Source organism: Harpia harpyja, chromosome 22, assembly GCF_026419915.1.
Source record: "Harpia harpyja isolate bHarHar1 chromosome 22, bHarHar1 primary haplotype, whole genome shotgun sequence".
Lineage (NCBI taxonomy): Eukaryota > Metazoa > Chordata > Aves > Accipitriformes > Accipitridae > Harpia > Harpia harpyja.
Window position 1 is genome coordinate 15,992,456 of NC_068961.1, and position 23,255 is coordinate 16,015,710.

General features: G+C 40.0%; 2 protein-coding genes across 2 annotated transcripts in view; one reads left to right on the forward strand and one right to left on the reverse strand.

The window, feature by feature from the left end:
- SLC9A2 (solute carrier family 9 member A2) overlaps positions 1 to 7,886 on the forward strand; it is a 34,640-nt gene extending 26,754 nt beyond the window's left edge. The window contains exons 9-12 of the mRNA XM_052774051.1: positions 180 to 276; positions 1,172 to 1,303; positions 3,135 to 3,225; positions 5,375 to 7,886. Coding sequence (XP_052630011.1) covers positions 180 to 276; positions 1,172 to 1,303; positions 3,135 to 3,225; positions 5,375 to 5,745 — 691 coding nt within the window. The 3' untranslated portion in view covers positions 5,746 to 7,886. The remainder of the gene's footprint in view (positions 1 to 179; positions 277 to 1,171; positions 1,304 to 3,134; positions 3,226 to 5,374) is intronic.
- Positions 7,887 to 11,162: 3,276 nt separating this feature from the next.
- MFSD9 (major facilitator superfamily domain containing 9) lies at positions 11,163 to 23,243 on the reverse strand. The gene is made up of 6 exons (XM_052773889.1): positions 23,101 to 23,243; positions 19,971 to 20,058; positions 18,591 to 18,634; positions 17,176 to 17,305; positions 15,669 to 15,878; positions 11,163 to 15,121 (listed from the first exon to the last, which is right to left on the reverse strand). The coding sequence occupies exons 1-6, from the start codon at positions 23,200 to 23,202 to the stop codon at positions 14,331 to 14,333; spliced, it is 1,365 nt and encodes a 454-aa protein (XP_052629849.1). The 5' UTR covers positions 23,203 to 23,243; the 3' UTR covers positions 11,163 to 14,330.
- Positions 23,244 to 23,255: the final 12 nt, after the last annotated feature.

Sequence of the window (23,255 nt, forward strand, 5' to 3'; positions counted from 1 at the left end):
AAATGAGATCAAGATTTCATTCCTACATGTGAACGTTTTCACCTGTTCCTCGGTTGTTTTGAAATGTTGTTTCCAGCTCTAACAAAGGCAATAGTTCAAATGTAATTCCCAATCACAAAAATAAAAACATTCTTCCTCTCTCTCTCTCTTTCCTCTATTTTCCTTCTATGCTGCCACAGTGAATATCATGAAGGAAAGATAAAGCCGCTTTCTCCCACTGAAATGGAAAACATGCGGGAAATATTAACAAAGAATCTCTACCAAATACGACATCGAGTAAGGATGAAGTTTTGCATACTTAAATATCCCACTACTCTCTGAATATACTGATTACCTTCCCAACATATCTTTGGGCTTATACATCTGCTGTACCATAGCATAACAATTAAAGCAGTTATTTACTTCTATTGCCTATGAATCCATGTCCTAGCATATGTGTAGTAACATATTCATACTCCTTTATGTAAATAGCTTACTTGATCTTACACTATTGATAAAGCTTAATGTTTCTGTCATATTGCCTGCAATATACTTACATTATTTAAAAAGGACCACAGGTGCAAATTCAACCCAACACTGTCCACTTATATCAGCATTTTGCTTGCTTCATGATATGGAATTAGATTTCCCATTTGCCTCCAGTTGTGAAGTTGTTTGTATGAAGAGCAGAGGTGATGAGCTGGAAAAAGAGTGAAATAAAAGCAAAAGGACATTTCACATTTACCCTCCTGTGGCTAAGTAGTTTGAATGCCTGAGCCCTTGGAAAACATTCAAAAGTGGAGCAAGCTTCAGCTTGCTGGGGGTAAAAATGACTTCCCCCCAGGTGACTCATCTTATCGCTTTCAAATGTGCGTCCTCTATTGACGTATTGACGAGCTAGTACAGTGTGGGGGTAAACGCTGTATTAAGCCAGCTTTTTCCAATTTCTCTTTCATTATAAATATCAGCAGGTTAAACCAAAACAAAACAGGTGCTTATGAAGCAGATGACTAAAAAAATGCTGGCATAATTACCGTTCTTGTTCTTAATCATCTGCAATGTGGTGTTGTTCACAAGGATTTATGATGCTTATTAAAACATTAAAGCAAAAAGCCTCTTTTGCAACGTGCATGTAGTTCAACACATTTGACGTTACGCTTTTCAGAATGTGACCACTGTTTTTATATTTCAGACAATGTCATATAACCGACATAGCCTGGCTGCAGATGCGAGCGAAAAGCAGGCCAAAGAAATTCTGATCCGTCGCCGACACAGCCTTAGAGAGAGCCTGAGGAAAACGAACAGCCTGTCAAGAGAAACACCGGTACTTGCATTTTGGTTGTTTTACAGAAAGCAGTTCTTTGTAGCTAAATGTCATGCAGAAAAAAATCTTCTGAAATGCAGAAAAAATAAATCCTGAATTTGGAAGACAACTGCACATATAAAGTCCCACCTTGAGCTGCACCCATGGGCTCCTTAATTTGTGTAAACCCCTTCAGCAAAGCTTCAGTCTTGTAGAATGTGATACGGGAATGGGATTTCTCTGTCAGTATTTTGATGAAGCGTGGATGATCAAGGTTGAAAATGACTTTGAGACAGACAAACTACTTACAGTATGCTCCAAAATATGGGAAAGAGAACTTCTAATCGAGTCAGTTAGAGTGAGCTCTTTGTTTGAAAAACATTGTGGGCTCTTTAGCATTCATAAAATGTAGTCAGGACTTCAGGTTTTGACACAGAATAGGAAAACCCCCTCTGCCTACAAGAAATGCTGTGGCACGATAATACTTGGCTCTCTAAGGCAATCCTGCAATACTTTTGCTGTAAACTTCAGACCATAGTTGAATGGAGCACACTGATTCAGCAGGGAAGCTGATCCCCCAAATCACCTTCCCATTTTAGGTATCAGGGAAATTAACCATCCTATAAACATGTATTTTCATGTTACAGGAATACCTAGTGACTGTTGTTTTCATTGATACAGTTCTCCTTCAGCAGCTGAGGCTGGAATGATGTCTCCAATAAGTGCTATATCTCATTTGTGATCATTAGCAGGGCTACTGTGGTGTTAATTGTGACAATAAGTCCGTTCCTGAATGATTTTTTCCCCTCTCAACCACAGTTACGTATGTTGTCTTTGCCATACAAATAAATGATTTACTAGATGGAATAATGAAGAGACTCAACAGGATTGAGACTTTTTGGGGCAGGGAGAGAAACAGGGTGTCTGACAGCTTTTTAAAATGCACAGGCTATAATTTTAAAAATAATTATCCTTGGATAAATCCACCACAGAGGGAAGTGTAGTGGTCCTGAGCAGCACAACACTATCCGAAGAGGAAAAATCTCTCATGGAAAATAAATTTCCTTTCAGGTTCCCTTTGAGCATGCAGCAATGAAGGGTACAAGCAGAGGAGAGCTGGTAGACTGTAAAGGTTTTAAAAAATCTTGGTAACAAATGTAAGAAGGGATGCCCTTGAGAAACTTCTGAATTTTAAAATAAAGCAACCTGTCCTGGAAAGTACCTCTCATGTTCCAGGAAGTATGAGGTGTGCTCTGCTCCCAGGGCCTTTCGAGCTTAGTCTTGGGAAAACAAGGATTTTATGCCCTGAACTCGTAAATGATCACGCTGGTGCCTAAGTTCCCCATCAACTTCAGTGTGACTAGTCAACTGTATAAAGTCATTTATATGTATAAAGCGCTTGCAGGATCAGAATACAGATTAGTTCTTGTGCCAGAGCTTCAGTCTCAACCTAATTTTTGCAGCTGACTAATAAAAAGTTTCAAAGTGGAGTTGCATGAAGTGATGCCATGCTTGCAGCGTTTGCCTTCCTTAGGAAAACCTCTACAGGTAAGGTTGAGGTTAGAGAGCATACATTTATTAACTTCGATCTCAGAGGGCATATCACCAGACTTTCTTTTGATTAAGCTGCTTGAGATTACTCAGTCTTTACCTTAGTTAGCACAGACTTCAACCAGCAATCAGCGTTAACCTGAGTGTGTAGTAAAAGATCACATATTAGCTAATCCCAAACTACTCTCCAGCCCTTTAGCTACATAAACCCATTCAAGCCTCAGTCATGTATCTTAAAATACATTATGCAGGTATTTCAGTCTGCAGTAACTTAGCATTTCTTGTATTTCTTTGCACACAGGCAGCTGCAAATACAAAAAGATTCCTTTCACTTCCTAAAAACACTAAACTCCCAGAGAAACTACGAGTGAGAAATAAAACATCTTCCAGAGGTAATGAAAACTTTTCTATCTCTTACTGTGCTGCAGTCATTTTGTCTACGTAGAAGGAAGGTTTTTCTAGGGATGACATAGAGAAATCAGCATGTTAATTTTCAAATAAATATTAAAAGTTTTACGTCCACATGCTTTCATTCTAGAGTAAATACCTTCATAGCATATTTCTAGGTGTCGGATCTTCTTAGAGCATTAAAAGCAATGGGTCCTGAAGTAGGTATTTGAGTGTAGAGAAATACCCCAGCAAGCAGAGTCTTGTGGGGCTTTCTCAGCTCAAATGCCGTTGTGGCAGAATCCTCCCAGCACATCTCCTCATGTGAGCAGGCAGCAGCCTGAAGCACTTCTGCATCAGAAACACTGCCATGGCTCATTCTCCTTGTCTTTATTCCATAATGTCCCATTCTCCTTGTCTTTATTCCATAATGTCCTGATCTCCCTCTTGGATTGTAAGCATATTTGGTTTCTTTTATCACTGGGATCAGGGTAGAGGACACTGCTCTGAGAACCAAACCAGAGAGAGGCCATGAGGTCTGGTTTATAGTTCTCATGAAGAACTTCTCAAAATGCTGCGATTTACAACTAAAATGTCAATTTTTTTTTTCTGCCTAAACTCACAGATGTTTTATATTGACCTTCTTGAATTCTAACAAAAAAATAAAAAATCTGAAGGAAGACAACCATTTGATGTGAAAACTTTGCCCAATTCTCTGTATTACTTTAAATTATTACCGGTTGCATTACCATGCTTATACCATGCTCAGGAGCATTTCCTTTCATGACAAGCAACCATCAAGATCTCTTGCTGGGAAGATTAAATCTCTGCACAGTCACTAAAATGTCCTGATCCCCACCCCAATTAGTTTCCCACTCTTCAGAATTCATTTAGCAATAGGCCATGTTTTTGTCTGTTAATAATTACATCTTTGCTCTCCTGAATGTAGGATGCCTTTTATTCCGTAGTTATGTATGCAGAGGTCACCTACTGTCACCTAGAATTAAAGAGGAAATGTGCCTCCAGATTATTCAATTGTCAAAAAATAAATTATTTGACATATTTAGGGGGGAAAAAGCCTGCAAACACAGTCTGATGAAGACCTTCCTTGATATATAATTATCTGGGTGAATGGACAATTATGTGCTGATATATTTTGTTGACCCCTTCCTCACCTTTTTAAAAGAAATAACAGGTAGGCTACTAATGGAAGTTGTTCTTACGACAGTTGCACAATACACAATTCTGTGCTTTGATATGTTTAAAACATCATATCTGACTTAAGATAGTAAGTGTAAGAACAAATCTGAGGCATTCATAAATGATTGTTAAAATGATTATCAAATGACTGAAGTGTTCAGGTTTTGATGAAGATGTTAATCAATTTAAAAGAAGGCTGCTGGGGGAAATATATGCACATGTAGACATCCAGAAAGTTTCCAGCTTGGTTTACATGATAACGATCATTTAAGTGCATTCCCTGAAGGATTATGCCAGCTTTCCTTTGACCATTTTCTACCCTGCTGTGAGGGGGTGAAGGAGTCTGCAGCCCTTGCAACCTGTGAGATTTGCCCTGTGGATTTTCTTTGATATCTTACATTCAGGCGTATTAAGGACAGGGTGTTTCCTCCCATCTGTACATTGACCTTGGGAGAGCCTTTGCTCCGTGGAGTATTGACGTCCCTTTTCCAAAGTCAAGTCTCTAGAGCCCCTATGTATATGTCGTGCTCTGGAGATGCCTCTCAGATTAGATTTCATGGGATGTGGGGGTGAGAAATGTCATTTTTTGTATCCTGTGTGGACGTAAGCGGGGACTAGACCCCAGGTAGTTCAGAGAGAGACAGGTTTTTCCATGTCCAGAGCCAGAACTGGAGAAATGCCAACTCAAACACTTGGGCGCTTGGTGGTTAAGGAGCAGCTGAGTGAGGGCTTTCTAAAAATCAGTCTGAGGGGAGGGATGTTTGGAAGTCAAATCTATCTTCTGTCCTGGCAGAGTTAAGTGTCTGTTACTGGGTCTAATCAGAAAGCACCGAATTTAGGAAACACGGGGAAACTTTCTTCTATGTGTGCTAGTGCTCAGTGTGCTGTTATTTGAGTACTCCTGAAAGAGTAATACTCTGCACCTAAAATTTAAATCTCGTTTTCAATTAACAGTGGGCGACAGCAGTGACTCCGAGTTGGATGCCGCTACCACAGTGCTCAATTTAAGACCCAGAGCAGGGAAAATCTTGAGAGACCAGAGACTGAGACAGCAGAGGCCAGCGCCTGAGTTCAGGGTGGAGTGGAAGAACGAAGTTGATGGGAGCCAGGCTGGAGGAGGAGAGCAGCAGGAGCCAAGCGCCTTGCCTCAGCCATCCATTGGGTTCAGGCAGCCGCTGCTGACGAGACCAAGATTTGGCACTTTGAGCAGGGAAGATTTGACTGCAGACCATGGCTCAGCAAGGCCCGTGCCACCACCACGGTTAGTTAGGCAGGCATCGCAAGGGGAAAGGCAGAGAAATAAGCCTGAGAACCAGCCATACTGAATATAGCACGAAGGGAACTATTGGTAATAAACCATGGACGTATCGAATTAGGGTTCTAAACTATATGATCAGACTATGGGATCCAGTAAAAAAACCAAAAACAAGCCTCAGTGTGGATCTAACCACTTCCATTTGGGCAAAGTCAATGTCATTAACTGAGTGAAAAGAATACTGGAGCAATTGCGAAGCTGAAGACGTAAGAAAAATTAATCTCTTTTATAAATAACTTATGGCAATGCTTTAACTACATTATTTCCACTATTAAGATAGGATGGAAATGTGCCTTATCACATTATATCTTGTGGAACCGAGTCATGCAGGTTCAATACCCGGTTATCCATTGAAAATCATTGTTGAAGGTCCAGTGATAAATGGGTTCTTAAAAAAATTTTATATCATTTCAGATTTTATTTATAATCCAATAATACTTGTTTTAACCAGAGCTTTAATATGAGTAACACTGAAAATTGCACAATGCACCTATCATATAGACTTTGTAAGAAGAATAAATATATTCCTGAAGCCCAGTTTGTTCGAAGAGCTGTGATGCAGAAAAAAGAGGAAGAAGAGAAGGAACAAGCTGTAGGAGCAGAATTGCAAATACACTTTATAGATAGGAGTTGCAACAGAGACGAGACCTGAATAGCTTGAATTTTTGCTTTTTGAATTTTTGGCAATATGTTACCTTTGATAGGTACTGAGGATCACCAAAGGAAATCTGAATTACCTTGACTTTCACTAATGTCAATAAGAGCTGAGAGCACCTAGCAGGACACCAGAAGCCCTAAAAAGAGAAAACTTCAAGCGGATAAATAATGTTGTTATTCAAAATTGCTTTTTGCACCTTAGTTTCTTGGTTGCAGTGCAAACACAGCAGTAGAATAGTTGCAGAGCGCTACACGTAGACAATGTGAGCAGTCTCCTGTTTGAGGCAGGGACCACTGAGACTCAAGAAAGCTTGTTTACTCACGCTTGTGACCCTGGTCAACTTGTTTTCCTTTTGTTTCCTCATCTGTAAAAGGGGGAAGATAATCTTTTGTCTGAGCTATGCACTCCAAGGAACAAAAAATGTTCCGTTTGATTTGTTTGTACAGAGAAGTAGCACAGCAGGGCCCTGGAGTCAGTTGAAGTCACTATGCACCTTAATAACACCCACAAGAAACACGGACTTCTTCATCCTAGCATAAATGGCTGCCATTTGAGTGCATATGGGAAGGGAGGGTGCATTAAAATAAATGATACTTAACTGTAGCTCTCAGGAATTTGCACTTTCTGTCCACTTAAGCTGTCTTAAGTTTTGAGCTTGCTTTAGCACAGATACACATTTCAGCACAATGCAGAAATAATTTTCATTCTACTTGTTACAAGATTGATAACTTTCGTTGAAGAATGTACACTGTGAAATCATAACTTTTCTTTTTCATTAGCACATTTCTACATCTGTGGGCAATAAGATTCTTTTTTTTTTATTTAAGCTTGTTTTGAAAGAACTATTAAAAAACAATTTCCTTTTAAAATCACAGGGTAGATTTCTTTCAAAGGTTCACGGGTGGGGTTGATAAATCAGTTTTATAAATGGGAATTTAAGACTTTCCTTCTTCTAACAGCTTTACCAAAAATATTTATTCCATGTATGTACTTGAAATGTCAAACCTTCCTAAACTCCTTTATTGGCACAGGTCTTTTAGTCTTTTTCCTCTGTTCCAGCTATGGAAGTTTCTGCTGTGTGTCAAATGCAAAGTCTAAGCTGCAGAGGGATGGCTATGTGGACCCTAGAAATCTCAGTCAAATGTTCATGGCTATTCTCAACAAATGATTTTTGTGGAAGGCAATACTTAACTATTTTTTAATGATCATCTCCTGTTTGGAAATAAAACTGGATTCAAACAAAACCAGCAAGCATTAAAAGCAAATTTGAATTTGTCTTTCAACAGGAAAATATGTTTCATCAGTAAAATTGTCAGTGAGTACTCTGTCACTGCATTATTGGGATCATGTTTGAATAAGAAAGAAGCCTTGAGTTTAGATTTCGGTTTTGAAACCACATCCTCCTTGCAGATCAGACTGTTTAGATTAGGTGTTTTGTATCAGGCCCATCCGAAATCTGACCAAATAAATAAATGTGAAGTGTTGCACATCAACATTTAGTTTACTCCCTGTGGAGCTTCCTCATTCACGCACTGGTAAATGATGAAGCAGTTGGCTTGTACCTGGGGAAAGCTGCCTTTTTTTTTTTAAATGGGTGTCATTTTTTATGAATGCAGGCTTCAGGAACCTTACTGCTTTGCTGGTTGTCCGTTAGTACAGTGCATGCTCAGATCATTGGTACTTAAAAGAGGATGCCCCATAGTACAAGCGCATCCAGTTGGAGGACATTTTTACGAAATACGGTCTTAAGCTCTTGGTGCTTCAAAACACGCTAGCACGTTGTTACCTTTTGAAAGCACTTTGAGATCCACAGAATAGAAGCATCAAGGCAGATCTCCAGCACGGTTACACTGTGAAGCAGAAATCACAGATCTCCTGGGACTCTTGTTCTCCTTGCAAGTGCTCTCTCCCTTCCTCACTCCTGCTCCTCCCACCCTTTTCGGTCTCTTTTCCACTACTGCTGGGTCAGACCCTCATCGCCTCTGGGAAACTGCTTTCCTGGGTGTTCTCCTTTTCGGTAGCAATGACAGCAGCAGGTGACACAGGCTGTCCCCCAGGCTGCCCTTCTCAGTCAACTCTTGTTCTGGTTTAGGTCAGAGGCTTGCCTTTTCTTATCTTTTTTTTTTTTTTTCCTGCAAAGGAAAAACCAAGTTCAGTAGCACTTTTTGATCTTTCTATTCCTATCTTTTTTTTTTTCCTTTTCCTGCAAAGGAAAAACAAGCTCAATAGCACTTTTCGATCTTTCTAAAAGGCCCGTTTACCTTTAGCTTGCAGAGGAGACGTTTCCTTCATGTTGTATCAAAGAGAGTTTGTCTGCTGGAGAATGAAATGCCCAATAAATCTGTCCTCGAGCACCACCTGATGGGGAAAGTCATGTATTGACTGGGGACATGGCGTTTCACTTTTTCAGGAAACCACATCTTCAGCAGTGACTGGGAAACTCGCCAAATCCACAAACAATTTTTTTGTTTCCAGATCCCCGGTACGCTCTGTAGTATTGATATTTTACTGCCTTGGTGAGGAAGCACAATGCCTAGTTGTCCAGTTTTAGGGACAGTAGGAAAATACATATGTTACTCTCAATTAGGGTTTTCTGAGAATTTCTTTCCCCCTTCAGCTGCTGAGAGGCATACAAATTGAAAGTAAATAGGATAAGAAAGTAGGTATAGCAAGGGCTAGAGAGTAGATAGACATCCAGTTATCTGTTTTAAGCAGATATTTGAAAATGAGAATAATTTGCCATAAGAGGCAAAATTTTAAGGGCTGTCCTACTTGGTACTAAAGTATAACGCAAGCTCCACTGAAACCACAGGTGTTCGACAAAAGAAAACCATACTGCATAACAATTTAGAAACTTGAAAATATCCTTCTCCACTGAAGCCACATAGAAATCACATGGAGAAACAAAGTTCAAAATTTGGCCAAAATAACATGCATGCTGTTATGAAGAGTATCTTGGCATCTCTGGGATCAAACACGCTGCACCCTGCACCACCTTTTTCAAGAGATGCCAAGTCCACAGATTCTAAACACCAGCAACGCTTGAAGGCTGACGCTGCAATAAATGCTTCAGCTGGTTGCCGTTTCCAAAATTGTCTTAAGTTCTGCCAACATCCCCCAGCTCCTGAAGAAAAGAGGAAGGATTTTCAAATTGGCTGGAGGAATGCTTTTTGTACTACAACAGCTATGAGCCTATAAAAATATGCTTCTGAATATGCTTAAAACATCTGCAATACCCAGCCCCAGCCAGGCCAACCAGAGATTGGAGGCGAGGGCTGGAAAACCTGATGGAGGGGGGGTCAAGTCCAAGCATGAGAAGGAGGAACTGCTTTAGGACAGAGTACAGAGAGGTCATACACTGCCCGGATTCAGATGCTATTTAAATCCGGGAGAGATAGGAGGACTAACAGTCCTTTTTTTAATCCCTTATTTTAGTAGATCATGATATAACTTGCACTTTCTAGATAAACCTGCAGCTGTGCTTGACACTGTCGGTTGTGTGAACAACCATGAGGAAGGTGTCTTAAAACTATCAAGTCAAAGAGTTTCATCTTCCTCTATTTATTAGACGGCCAGCTAAATGGGGAGCTACTTATAAAAAAAAAAAACCCACATGGCAGCTTAATTCTCCTCTGAATAGTTGAAGGAACCTTAGCATTTGGGAGTTAATCAAAGTTGGGGCAGAAAATTGTCCCTGTTGGATACTGTGCTGAGCCACTTGAGAATCTTACCCATCAGAAGAATTCTTCTTGCAGCTGGTAGACAGATCTTCTAATAGGACAACACGATGGGAGATTGGGTTAGCATCATTCCTCTCCCAAGTCGGCAAACACTGATGCAGTTCCCACACAGCACTGACATGCTTTGGAAGCCTTTTTATCCTGTGAGATTTGACAGAATAAGAGGGACTAAGATTGCAGAAGGGAAAGCAATAGTTACACTGCCTGCTTTGGTGAGTCTCACTGGTTCATGATCTGAAACGTACTCGGGTTTAAATTTGTCAGTTAACAACTGCACCCTAATTGCCACAGGTTTTGTTTCAAAAAGAGATTTTTTTGCCACAAAAAGGAAAAGGCATTTTAAATACCCCAGTTCACTTCATTTATTTTTCGTATCTAAGACCTCCTATTTATTACAAATTTGACATAATGGAAGAGCAGTTCCTATCGTGCAACACATCTCAAAAATAGTTTTGATGCTAATTTAGGATTTAAAATAACTAGAAATTTGGCTTCCTTTCTCTTTGTAAGTTAACAGATATTTTTCAAGACTTCCCTTTAAAACAAGCTCTACAAAACTCTCTTCATTTTTATGAGAAAGACTGAGCTCCACTCACAATCATTTGATTCTCAAAGTTCAGGCTCCAATATACTCCCTTACAAGATTCATGATCTTTGTGAATGAATTATAGCAATATAGCATGAATTAAAAATTATAGCAATAACAGCACAGTCAAGTCTTGGGTTTTCAAATCCCAAAGCGCCAAGCTATAAAGCATCACTTACCCGGGGTATTACACAGCACCCATAACCAAATGGGGGCTGGCAGCACCTGAACAGACCCCCAGGGGTTCCCATCAGCTAGAACATGATGGCATTACAGAGTGCTTGAAGTAATGAGCAAGCCAGTTAGTAAGCAGCGCTTGTCCCATTTTGTTGCTGCATTATCTGCTCAATAATCAACCTGTTCTCAGAAAATGAGAATCGTAGTAACCTCTGTGATGGTGCTGCAACGAGTAAATTCAGCGAAAAGAGGACAAGAAACTCAAATCTGCAGAACTGGTATGTTTATAAAGAATCTCTTCAAATGTATGCAGCGTACACCAACATGGAATAAATCTTACATTTGCTTCATCATTTAAAAGAAACAAAATCAGTACATATATGCTACCAGCTGTTTTACAGAAATAAATTACTGTATTGTATACACAGCGTCTTCAACATCAGCTGATCATAAAGGTCAGAAAAATAGTCACTGTTAAAAAAGTGAGAATTTCAAAAGGTAAAAAGCAAAAAAAACCCCCCCAAACCCAACCCTGCCTACAAGCCCAAGAAAACCAACCAAAAACTAAAGTAACAGCAAGCAAGAGAAAAATCTTAATTTATAGTAATTTGCAGGTAGAAGCTTTCTCTTTAGTCCATACTCAGATCTGTTTTGTTACAGTCTTCAGATACCACCACTGGATTCAAGAAAATGCTGAGTAATTCACTAAAGCCACTAGACTGAAGCCAAAAATGGCTGCAACTGCTCCTCCCACAACTTAAAAGGGGGAGTCACAGCTCCTTATCTCCAGGGATGTCATTTATTCATCACTCTCTGAACTTGCATGGTTATGGCAACTAAAAGACAACACCGGGGATCCAAACATGGTCTCCAAGCACTAGGAACAGTAGCTTTAAGCACTCCATCTCAAAACTGCTAAGTTCTCCATTTTCTTTTACTTCTTCTTTTTCATTCACTGTCAAGCCATGTCTTGGTTGAATCCTTGGCTCTTGTGTCTTTTATGTGAAAAGTACGTAGATTCAAATGATCATTTTAAGGAACAGCTTGAAAAAAAAAAAAATAAAAAAAAATCTGCACTTCATGGTGACCACCTCTGTTTTGTGCCCTAGTTTCAGCAGAGGAAGAGGGGAAAAAACACAGCGACAAAATGATACACATGGAATGTCACTTCATTTATTTCTAGCCCTTAAAAAAAAGAAAAAAAAAAAAAAGAGGGGGGCAACTTTTCTGTAACTGAGGCTTTACAAAGAAGAAACGTTTCTGCAGCACTTCAGAAATCATTTTGGCCTACAAGTAAAAAACTTCTCTTCTGTAACATCAGTTGCAACATGTCCCTGAGACCACAGCCTTCCACAGATTTCTCAATTTGATTATTTAATTTCATTTTTATTTAGTGTATATGGAGAACTATTTTTCAAAATAAAACAAAAATATCTGCTGATTGTGGAAAGCACTTTTTTCACTGACGTATAACAGAAACAGTGAAGTTTTGAAGTTTTTATAAGCAGAAAAGCAATATTCAGGCAGCTGTATATGTTAGTATAAACTGAATTTTATGGTGTTTACAGAATTCAGCTTTCATCAGTGCAGCAACTTAGAAGGGGAAATGTTATGTTACCTCATATAACCAACAACTATAGTAAAAACTACTAAATCTTTCATATATATTAATTTTCAAGGGTTTTTTTCCTACCCTTTTCCTTCACCCCTTGCTGTAGCTGTAAAACGGAAGTCCCTGACTTACAGAAGGGTGGTTTTATGTAAAAAAAAAAAAAAAATTTAAAAGATGGAAAGAAAGAAAATAGGAAATTTAGGGCCAGAATGTTTTGAGGCATCTACCAAGCAAGACAAGAGGAGATGACACTTGAAAATGCCGCAAGTTCCTAGGGAGAAATGAAACACAGATTATTACAATAAGGAACTCTGAGGATACGTACTGAAATCAGCAGTAATAAGACACACACTCATTATGTCAATATATAAAATTAAAACAACTCAGAATTCTATACATGTTCCCATAGTGCTGCCACTGGAATCACTGAGGTTTCAACAAGGCTTTAAATGATAGCAGGCACTGGAAAAGGTAAAGAATAAAAAAAAAATTAAAAATGCAAAACACCGTCTATGACTCTCCTGAAACAGCAATGCTATTTGCATGGATGTGTTCAAGGAGATAACTGAATTGTTTTTAATCAAAAAATCCACCCAACAATTATACATAGTTGACTTTGTACTTTCATCAAGTAATACTAGGAAAAGCATATGGAACGTTAGCAGTACAAAATACATTTTTCATATGTTTCAAATGAAATGCAAACAGTGGTGACTTGCAAGTAATATGAGCTTGAACAGTAAATAGCACAGGAGAGTGCTAGAACTCTCAGTATAGCTCTGAGAGTAACCTCTCATTAGTTAAGCAGTGCAGACAAATGAAGACTAAAATACCAACAAACAAACAGTCCTTCTTGTCACTGAAATGTCACTTATGCCTCCAGAGATGAGAGAGAATGCATTAATCCAGATCCATGAGGTACTGCTAGTTGCTCCAGCTCACCTTTAACAGTCATTCAAAAGAATTAAGAAGCAAATTTATTCTTAAAATGATGGAAAAATTGCACAGGAAACATTAACAAATAATTTATGACAAAGTTGCTCAGTAGAAGTTACTACTAAACAGAAACCATCAGTTCAAGTTTCAATAAAGCTTACATTCAGTCTCAGTTTCAGTCTGAATGATGCCATATTATTCTAAAATTGTCCATTTTAGGCCTTCTAATACATGAAGTTAGCATATACCCAGTTTTGTTACCTGGGAAAGACCAGGAATCAGCAGGAGTTGGATGGCTACCCCAAGGTGCCTAATCATGCTGTGCAGCAAGTTTTGTAGAGAAAGTATGCTTAACAAAATCACATAAGCAAACACTCTGTTAATTAAGCTACCGTCACAGCAGACAAATGGCAGCAGACCACAGCATAAGAAATTAAGGCTAATGAGCTACATTGCAAATTCTCCTTCTGATTAAACAATAAAAATTCACCTCTGATTAAATAATAAGAAGCAACTTCCGACTTTTAACAATCTATCAACCTAAACACTGTTTCAAATGTGAGCTACAAGCAGGATTTGTGTATTTCATGTAATGCTTTTTTCCCTCCAAAAAGTTTAAAAATTCCTTAAAAAATCCCAGCCAGTACAATACAGCAACATTTGTCCCTCTCGCAAGTGTTCTAGTGGTACCAGTTAGAATAACATTTGTCTAGCATTAACATCCCTGCAGCAGAAATATTTATATGTACTTGCCTCCACGTGAACATAATGTGCCCTCTTAAAAGATCCTGTTACTACTGTACAAGTCTGGCAGGTGTAAGCATCACCCCAGGTTGATTCACTTTGCCTCTCCTGCAAGATATCTCTATGCAATCCAACTTTGCAGCTATTGATTTTTTAATTTAACATTTCCATGGCTACAGTATTTTTGTTTGTTCGCGTTCATTATCAGAATAGCTACTAAAGCTAGTCCAACCCCTAGACTTGGGGGGCCACAAGGACTGAACTCCTGAGCAATTCCAGAAAGGAGCGGGGCAACTATACGTCCCACTGATGTCACAGACTGTCCAACACCTAGGAGCGTACCGCTGGCCTCATTCCCACCAATGGTCAATTCAAGATCAATAATACAAGTACGACCTATAGTAGTTGAAAAGGCTAAGAATGTGGAAGACAAAATGACCATCCATATGCTCAGCGCTGACGCATACAGGAGAATCAACGTGCAGGTAAGAGTGCTGGAGTGCAACAAAATTCTGTAAGTGTTGTGCTGATAGAGTCTTGTTATTGGTCCGAGCAGACAACCAGCCAGGACTCCTAGTGCACTGCTATAGCTCATTAGGTATCCAGCGAATAAGGGTTTCACCCCAAATCGCTCCTCCAAGGCCAGACTAAAATTACTATAGTACAGCAGTATAGCAACAGACATCAGCAACCGCACTAAAAATATATCCCACAGATCAGAGCACGCAATTCCTTTAATCCTCTTCAGCACCGTTGCAACTTGGATCCATGGAGACTGGAAAAGACTATCCCTTGCCATAGCTCCATTACTTGCTGATTTCAAGTGCAGGTCATGATTTGCTTTTGCTGAGAAACTGTCTGTTCCTTTGTTGCCTCCTTGATGTTCCCTATTGCCAGTGTTTCCTTCACTCCAGGGTAACATCCAGACAAGACCTATGTAGACCAAGAAATTAGTTGATTTCATTCAATTGCATTAGCTTTACATGGAAGACATTCGTCTGATTGTAAGTTTACTTAGTGTAAGGATCAAAATTCAAAAAAGGACTTTGACAATCATTTCACTTTAAAAAATTATGAAGATTAAGTCTAGTGTTATTCACAGTATCAGTTCAATTCTAGATGTGGTGAAAGCAAGAAGGAAAACACTGAGGTGACACATTCGCAACATATAAACAAATCTAAAGGCTAAAGCCAAAATTCTGATTTCTAGTCTTCAGCTTTGGGCATATTAAAAATTCCCATTCCCACGTCTGAATATAAAAGTCGTATATACAATACAAAGGAGAAGCATCTGGACGTTACCTGTTTCAAAATTCCTGCCCTTCCACATAGGTTCAAATTCAAAGGGTAGTATCAGTATACAGAACATGTATGCCATAGATGATAAACGCACCATGAATTCAAGGTATTAAAAATGGCATAAAAATACAAAAGTGAGGAATGAAGGGAACAAAGATGCAAAATATGACATACAACTTACCAGCATTCAGAAGGAAGATACAGGCACAGATGAAGGACGTTTGATAAAAGCCATCTTCCAACTCTGTAAGGTAGCCACCAACAACAGGTCCCAGAATGAAGCCCACACTAGAGGCTGCATTGAAGCGTCCCATTACTAAAGGGCGGTCTCTCTCAGAAACCAAGTCAGAAAGCAGGGCTTTAGAGATGGAGAGTGTGTGTTTGAAAATACCTGCAACATAATATAAACAAAATCATAAACATGTATTGCTCAGTCCAAAATATTGAAAATGACAGAAGCTATCTGAAATATCAATGGTCAAAACCTGTATGACTGGTATTTTTAAGATTCCATTAACCACAAATTTTTCAATGCTAGCTTCATGCAGCACGTTGGGCCATGATCATCATCCTGGCTGTTCAAGGATATGGACTTGGGAATCAAAATTATTCAGGCATCTGTGTCGAAGGAGTGCTCCTGCAGCCCTGCTGAAAGAAGAAGTAACTAAGCTGAGTGCTGAAGCACACTAGGAATAAAAAAGCTGCTAAAACAGGAACTTGTGGGTGGGTAACGGTTAGGGAGGAATGGCTTGACTGTTTATGAACATAGCTCTGTACCAAGTTTGCTGAGTATGAAGATTTCCAGGATTGTAACACACCAAATTCATATGGGAAACTGGTGGGTGGCAAAAGAAAAGCACAAAAGGGTAAGCATACTGCAGGAATACTAATAACGCAATTTCTTATGTTCCTTCCCGCTGACCAGGGCAATGCTGTCACAGTCAAAGTGCTGTTAGCATTGAAAAGGATTACCTCTACTGAGTAGTCAAATATCAACCAAATAATTCATTAGCAAATAGTCTTTAAATTAAGAAACAGTATAAACAGTTCCTAAATCAAAACTATGGGCCATAAAAGTGCCCTTTAGTAGATATGTTCATAGTAATAGCAATGCTTATTATATCAGAACACATGCAATAGGTGTTCGGCTATTTTAAGAACTCTGATACAAACCCTGGCACAAACTTAGCTTCAGTGCTGCAAACATACATGCTTTTGCACAACAGAAATATTCTGTTGAAGCAGTGACCTAAAATTTCAGCCACATTTTGTAGTATCACTTTGAGGTATATTTTCAGCATGAGAAAAACAATAATGCACATATCATTCCATTCTCCATTGCAAGTGCAGGCCAAGATTTCCAGTAGTGACCTGGTAGATTGTATACCTGTTATGACTAACCTTACAATAGCCTCTTCAAGGAATTGCTGCACTCCTGTTCTCATAAAATTCAGCCATTCAAGGTGGTGTAAAAGTTGTGACAGTTGTTGAGTATACATTTCAAATTATTTTCAGAAAAAAGTCACATGAATGTTTGATTTGTAGAGATTTTTCCATTACTAAGGTTCAGCTGGTGCTGCTGGGTGATGATGCTATGCAGCCATCCACATACCATGATATCTTTAGTAGTCATTCTCAAGCTGAGAGTACAGGGAATTTAAACTGCAAAATGCCAAGTGTTTACTCACCTACAGGGACTCTAGAAATGGCAAACAGGAACACGGTGGTGGATGTTCCAAGAAGGAAGTAACCCAGCGCACTAAGAAGAATACAAGCAAGCAGGGAATACCGTCTTCCTACTATATCACTCCAGCAGCCCTTTCACAAAGCAGGAAATTAAGATTAGCTTTTTATAACATTTAACTATGTACAGTGAACAATCAGTACTTCTAAATTAAATTGAGAAAAGAGATCAAAGGATTGTCAGTGAAAGCTTAATAAGCTTATTACACAACATTCCTAAGTGCTCAAGATCTGGAAGTCATGAACAGAGTTCTGCCCGGCTGGCAGTGCACCTGCTGAAACTGATTCCATTTAATGTCATGCGCAGAGCTTTTTTAAAAATAATTTCTCTCTTTTAAAAATAAATTCCTGAAACAAACACCATGAAATATTAGTAGTAGGGGCCCTCTGAAAATGTCATCACAACCAACCAGAAATATTTGTTTGCATCAATGGTCGCTATGTACTAGACACTTTTTGAGCATCCTAAAAGGAATGACCTTAGCTATACGGAGTTTGTCATCTAAGTGCAGACAAGGAGGAAGTAGTTATGAGAAGGGCAAACAGTAAACTCGCATGTAGCATGCTTATAAATCAGCTCGATTCCAAGCAGGAAGTAGGTTTTTAAGAAGGTAGGCAATGGTCTTGCAGTTCAAAGAAAATGCCACAGGATTATAGAAGCAAATTATCCCAGGTGCCCTGCATAATAACCCTGAAACAGTTTTTTCATGAGACGCTCAAAATCTGCTCTCTTGAAAGCTAGGAGGTACCAGGGTAATATTAAAGGTGCTCCCAGCTAACATAGGGATCTAAGGTATTGATAGGTAAAGCATGCATTCAAGAGGTTTAGTCTTTGCACTCTTGCTTAGATTAGGATGTTAAAAATCAAAAGCTAATAGAAAACAAAACCAAACAAAGCTCAAAGACGTAATGCATGAATTTAGGCCATATGGCAAATTACAAGGCACTGCTCATTAAGCAGGGAAAGCAAACTCTAGATAACAGGTTTATGAAGCGCTGACTGGTGAGGCTGCCTTTTGGACAGGCTACTGCATTAAAGGAAACTGCTTTACTAGCAGCAACACTGAAGAGAACCCTGTGTGACTGCGACGTGCTCAGCAATGTATCAGAGCTCAAATCTGGATTGTAGTTTTTGTCTAAAGACTGTACTCTGTTTAGTTCTGCAAAATCTGGCAATTCCCTATAAAAGAAACAACATTTCCCACACAAACTAAAAACTGGATCCTCCAAAAAAAAATGCTTATACGAACACTATAAACATTTTCAAAATGTCAAGAAACACTATTATTAGCCTCATCCTTTTTCCTCCTAAAATCCACAGAAATACCAACATACTCAAGAATGTAGTGTTAGAACTCACCACAAATGTGCTGGAAAATAGTTGCATTATACCATAGAGAGATCCTAAAATAAACAAGTAAAATACCAGTGTTAAAAATTAAACTTATTTTTTTTTAAAAATGAAAACTGCACAAAATTTTAAATGAGGAAGCATGAGAGAAATTCTGGGAATAATTTACTAGAAGAATAGGAAGAGGGAGCAGGACAAACCAAGGGTGGAGTTTAGCACATAACCAAGGAAACAGTTTCAGGAATGACAAAAAAGAAAACCAAATGCTGAAAACTTGTAAAACTATTTAGTGTAGAAGGATGTTGCTTTGTATGGTGTATTAAACAAAACAGACCCTGGCATTTATAATTGCTTTCTCAGAATCAGCAGAGAATTTCATTACTGGGAGGCACTAATTACTTTCCACTTGGCACTTCAGCCTATTACAAGGCACCACAGAAGCCCTGAAGAAACCACAGACCCTACTCTTTCATTTTGGAGGCTAAGAGTTTAGCAGCAGTTAGTGACGGAAGAGAAGCAGCAATGAGAAGCAGAGAGATACATCTGCCAGCCTCTTTCATTTATAAAGAATCACCTCAAACCCCAGTTTCTTTTAAAGTTAAAAATCAAAGCAGACTGTTGAAATGAAAATGTATTTTTGATGAATTACTGCTTAAAGTAATACTCTGACAACTCAGAGCAGAACCAGAATTATTTCATGAAAAGTGCTAAATCTCACCCAAAATAAAAAAGCAAGGTAATAAAAAACTGAGTAACAGAGCCCATGTCAACCACACATAGCTATAAAGAATATCGTATTTTTATCATTACAAACCATAAACAGTACCTTAAGATATAAATAAGAACTTTAGAACCACACAACTTCATCTTACTGCTTCGTTTTTTAAGATAAAATTCCAAACCTTCAGTATTTACATGTAAGCACTCCTTGAAGATGATAAATATTTTGCCAAAAGGGAGCTGCAAGGAATTTAATCAAACTGGGAGCAATCATAGGCATTGGAAACCTCAGGAGAACCAGCTGCAGAAGTACTGTTTGCAACGTCTGTAAATAACAATAAAACTAAACGCAATGCCTCTATCTCTCAAAGTTGCTAAACTGTAAATTCTTGGATGCTGAAAAGCATCTGTACAAGTGTTACTGCAAGACTTCCTTGTTCTTTCCAAGAATGCTCTTTCCCAAGCACCTGCTTTGGGCTACTGTCAGCATGCAAGGTTGGACAGGTCTCACAGTATGGCTGCCCGTACAGTTTTATTTGGGAATTGGCCTTACTTTTTATTATGCTACTAGCAAGGAAGAGTTGTGTTACAGCGTCCAATGTGCAGTAAGGCATAATCCAGTTCACATTATCTTATTCTTTGGTAAAATAATCGAGTACTGCAACTCACCTATTATTCCAGCAACTGTATGACTTGCTCCTAGAGATTTGATATGAAGGTTCATTAAAGGTACAACCATGCTCACACCAAATAAATCCTGAAAAGAAGGCAGAAAAAGTTTTAGTAACTGATCATAACAAAGATGGTGGCAACCTGGCTTAGTCAATATTTTTAAAAATTTTAAGTTATTTCCATATTGATACAAGATTAAAAGAAAATTTTTCATGGCCAATGTGGTATGTTGTAACCTCTACAATGCATCCTGTATGTACAAAATTACAGAAACACATAAACTGAAAGATAAAGGATTGCCTCACAGAGGAATTAAAACTATGAAAACAGCAATTCTCTTCACCCCTCCAGATACAATCATTCTGCATATACTTATTTAAACATTTAGTATTCCTTTAATATCTATTAAGCTTTATCTGTTTAATAAGAAAAGTACTTGGTACTATTATTTTAAATGTAAATTAGTCTGTAATTTCAATCCCCTGAAAATACTTTTACTTGTGCAAAGAGAGTATATTTGGAAAATTTACAGTATTTTACCTCTCAACCACGATGGGGAAGAAGCTATGGTAGATCTAAACCTACCTACAGACTGCCTTTCTGTATAACTTACAAAATGTAGTGAAAAGACAAAAACATGAAAAAAAGAAAAAGAAAGAAAAAAGCAAATCGTAAGTGAAGAACTTTTTGTAAGAGGAGGGCAAAGAACACTGCCTATCCTGAGCAGTACAAGGATCTCCTACTCATTCCTTTTGATTTTTTATCTTTTGTTAAGCTAACTACAGTGACCCCAGTAGTTCTTTCACTGTATGCTCCTGGCACAGCATACAGTGTCCTATACCAGAGCAGAACCTTACAGAAGAGATCTATTGGAGCAAGACCACCTTTTATCAGTGACTGCATGAGCTCAACTAGACTAGCCATTCATAGTATGCCCAAGCCAGAATAACTGTATCAAGGCATAAGAAAATTCTCACAGTCTGTCATTAAGTATCTTTTGATGGTTGAAGTTGAGACTTGAAAGGTTAGAACCATTATTAAAGATATTAGCATGAGCAAACAGACCACACAACTTATGAACATATTCAATAACACAATCTTAGGGCTCAATAAGCTATTCCAAGCACTCGCATGCACAAACATGGAATAACAGAATAAGCCACTTGGAAGGGACCTCAGGAGGTCTCCAGTCCAGTTTTCTGCTCACGGCAGGGCCAGCTCTGAGGTCAGACCTAGTAGCTCAAGGCTTTATGCAGTCGGGTCTTGAAAACCTCCAAGGATGGGGGCTGCACAGCCTCTCTGGCAACCTGTCCTGCTGCTTGACTGTCTTCATGGTGACAAAGGTTTTCCTTAAATTGAAACAAGAGGTTCTGACTGGAAATAAGACCTTCTCTCTCTCTCGCCAAGCACTGCACTCTGGAGCCTGGTTCCAGCTTCCTGTTAACCTCCTCGCAGGCAATGGAAAGGCAGCTGCAGGGCTCCCCTCAGCCTCTTCTCACAGGTCGTTCCACCCTGCCAACCATCCTGGTGGCCCTCCAGTGAACTCACTCCGACCTTAACATGGTATTTTAGATGCAGCCTCACGAGCGCTGAGTGAAGGAGGACTGCTTGCTTCCCTGTTCACACAGCCCAGGATGCTGCTGGCTGCCTCTCCCCCAGGGCACACTGCTGGCTAACGTTCAGCTTGCTCCCCACCAGGGCCTTACCAGCAGAGCTGCTCCCCAGCCTGTATATTTGGAAGAGGTTCTTCCTTGCCCAGTGCAGGACTTGGCAGTAGTCCTTGCTGAGTTTCATTAGGCTCCTGTCAGCTCATCCATCCAGCCTGTCTAGGTCCTCCTAAACTGCACTGCCTACTTAGGTGTCACCTGCAAACCTGATGAGAGGTTCAATGACCTCGTCGAGGTCATCGATAGAGACATTAAAAAGGACAAGTCTCAGAATATACCCTGGCAGTACTAGACTGGTCACAGACATGCAGGTAGGGCAAGACCCCTTAACCTCTATCCTCTAATGGGTAGTTATTGCTCATTTCACCTATAATTTCTTATGTCAAATGATAACTACGCTGTATTTGCTTAGTTACAGGAAGCTTGCATCACAGGCAACAGCTCTTTATCATGATATTTCATTATACTTCACACCCTCTAAAAGGACACTCACTTCTTGGTTGATTTCTGTGTGTACTCCATGCTCTAGGTCAGCAACGTATTACAGAGTTGGAAAAACACAGTGTTTAAAAGTGAGCTAAGAAGCAAAGCTTGTCCTAACACACCTTTCCCTGGAATATTTGCTCCAGGACCCAAACCAACCAGATTGTTTTTACTGCCCAACCTAAAGGTAGGTAAGACAATAGACCTACATTTCACAGTGCAAATTTGTACTTGTTTTGTAGTCATTTTCCAAGTTATCCCTTTTAATTTTAAATTAATTAAATGACATTTTCCCGAGGCTCATGAATCACTACAGAATACAAACCCTCTTTGAAGTCTATACGCTATATTCTTTCAGTAAGGGGCTTTTTTCTAGAAGCAGCATGGATTTTTTTTCTTTTTTGGTTTACACCAACCACTGGTATTTCAAGGAAACAAGGAACAGCTCTCTGATAAGCATAAGGCAAAACTTAGCTTTAAGGGCGCTGCGCTATTCCATTTCATTCATGGGATAAAAATCACACCTTCGTATCAAACTGCACGACTGTTAGCACGGATAAAACAATACGGCCGCTACAAACCACTATCGCTACAAACGCTCCAACTCCAAAAAAAAAGCACCGAAGTGATGTACCTCAAAACCCAGCAGCTTCATCTGGAGCGTAAGGGGGGAGGCCCGCTACGAGCCGGGACCCGGGGAGGGTAGCGGTGGCGTGGGGGGGTGTCTGCCCGACTTCGGGCTTTGCAGCATCCCCTGACAGCCCCGAGGGGACCTCACGGCTCCGGAACCGGCTGCGGGGCCGTTCCCCCTCCTCTGCCTCCAGCACGGCCCCTCACAAGGGCTGCCCCGGAGCCGTGGGGCCGGGGAGCGGGGTCGTGTGAGGCGGGGAGGATTTCCCTTCCCAGGCACGGCCGCCCGCCTCAGGCCGCTCCGGAAGGGCACTGCCGCCGCCGCCGCAGCCCGCCTGCCCGCTTACCAGGAAGCCCACCGCGTAAAGGCACCGCACGAAGCGGCCGGACGCCGCCGTCGACCTCCCCGCGGCTCCCCGGCCTCCATCTTCCTCCTCCTCCTCCTCCATCGGGCCAGCGGCGGCCGCCGGCCCGCGCCTCGTAGCGGCCGGCGGCGCGGCGG

Coding starts and splice junctions, on each gene's coding strand:
- MFSD9 (XM_052773889.1), bottom strand. CDS start 23,202: ATGGAGGAGGAGGAGGAGGAAGATGGAGGCCGGGGAGCCGCGGGGAGG. Junction 18,635..19,970: donor TACAGTTGCTGGAATAATAG/GTGAGTTGCAGT, acceptor TGTTTATTTTAG/GATCTCTCTATGGTATAATG. Junction 15,879..17,175: donor CATTTCTAGAGTCCCTGTAG/GTGAGTAAACAC, acceptor ATTATGTTGCAG/GTATTTTCAAACACACACTC.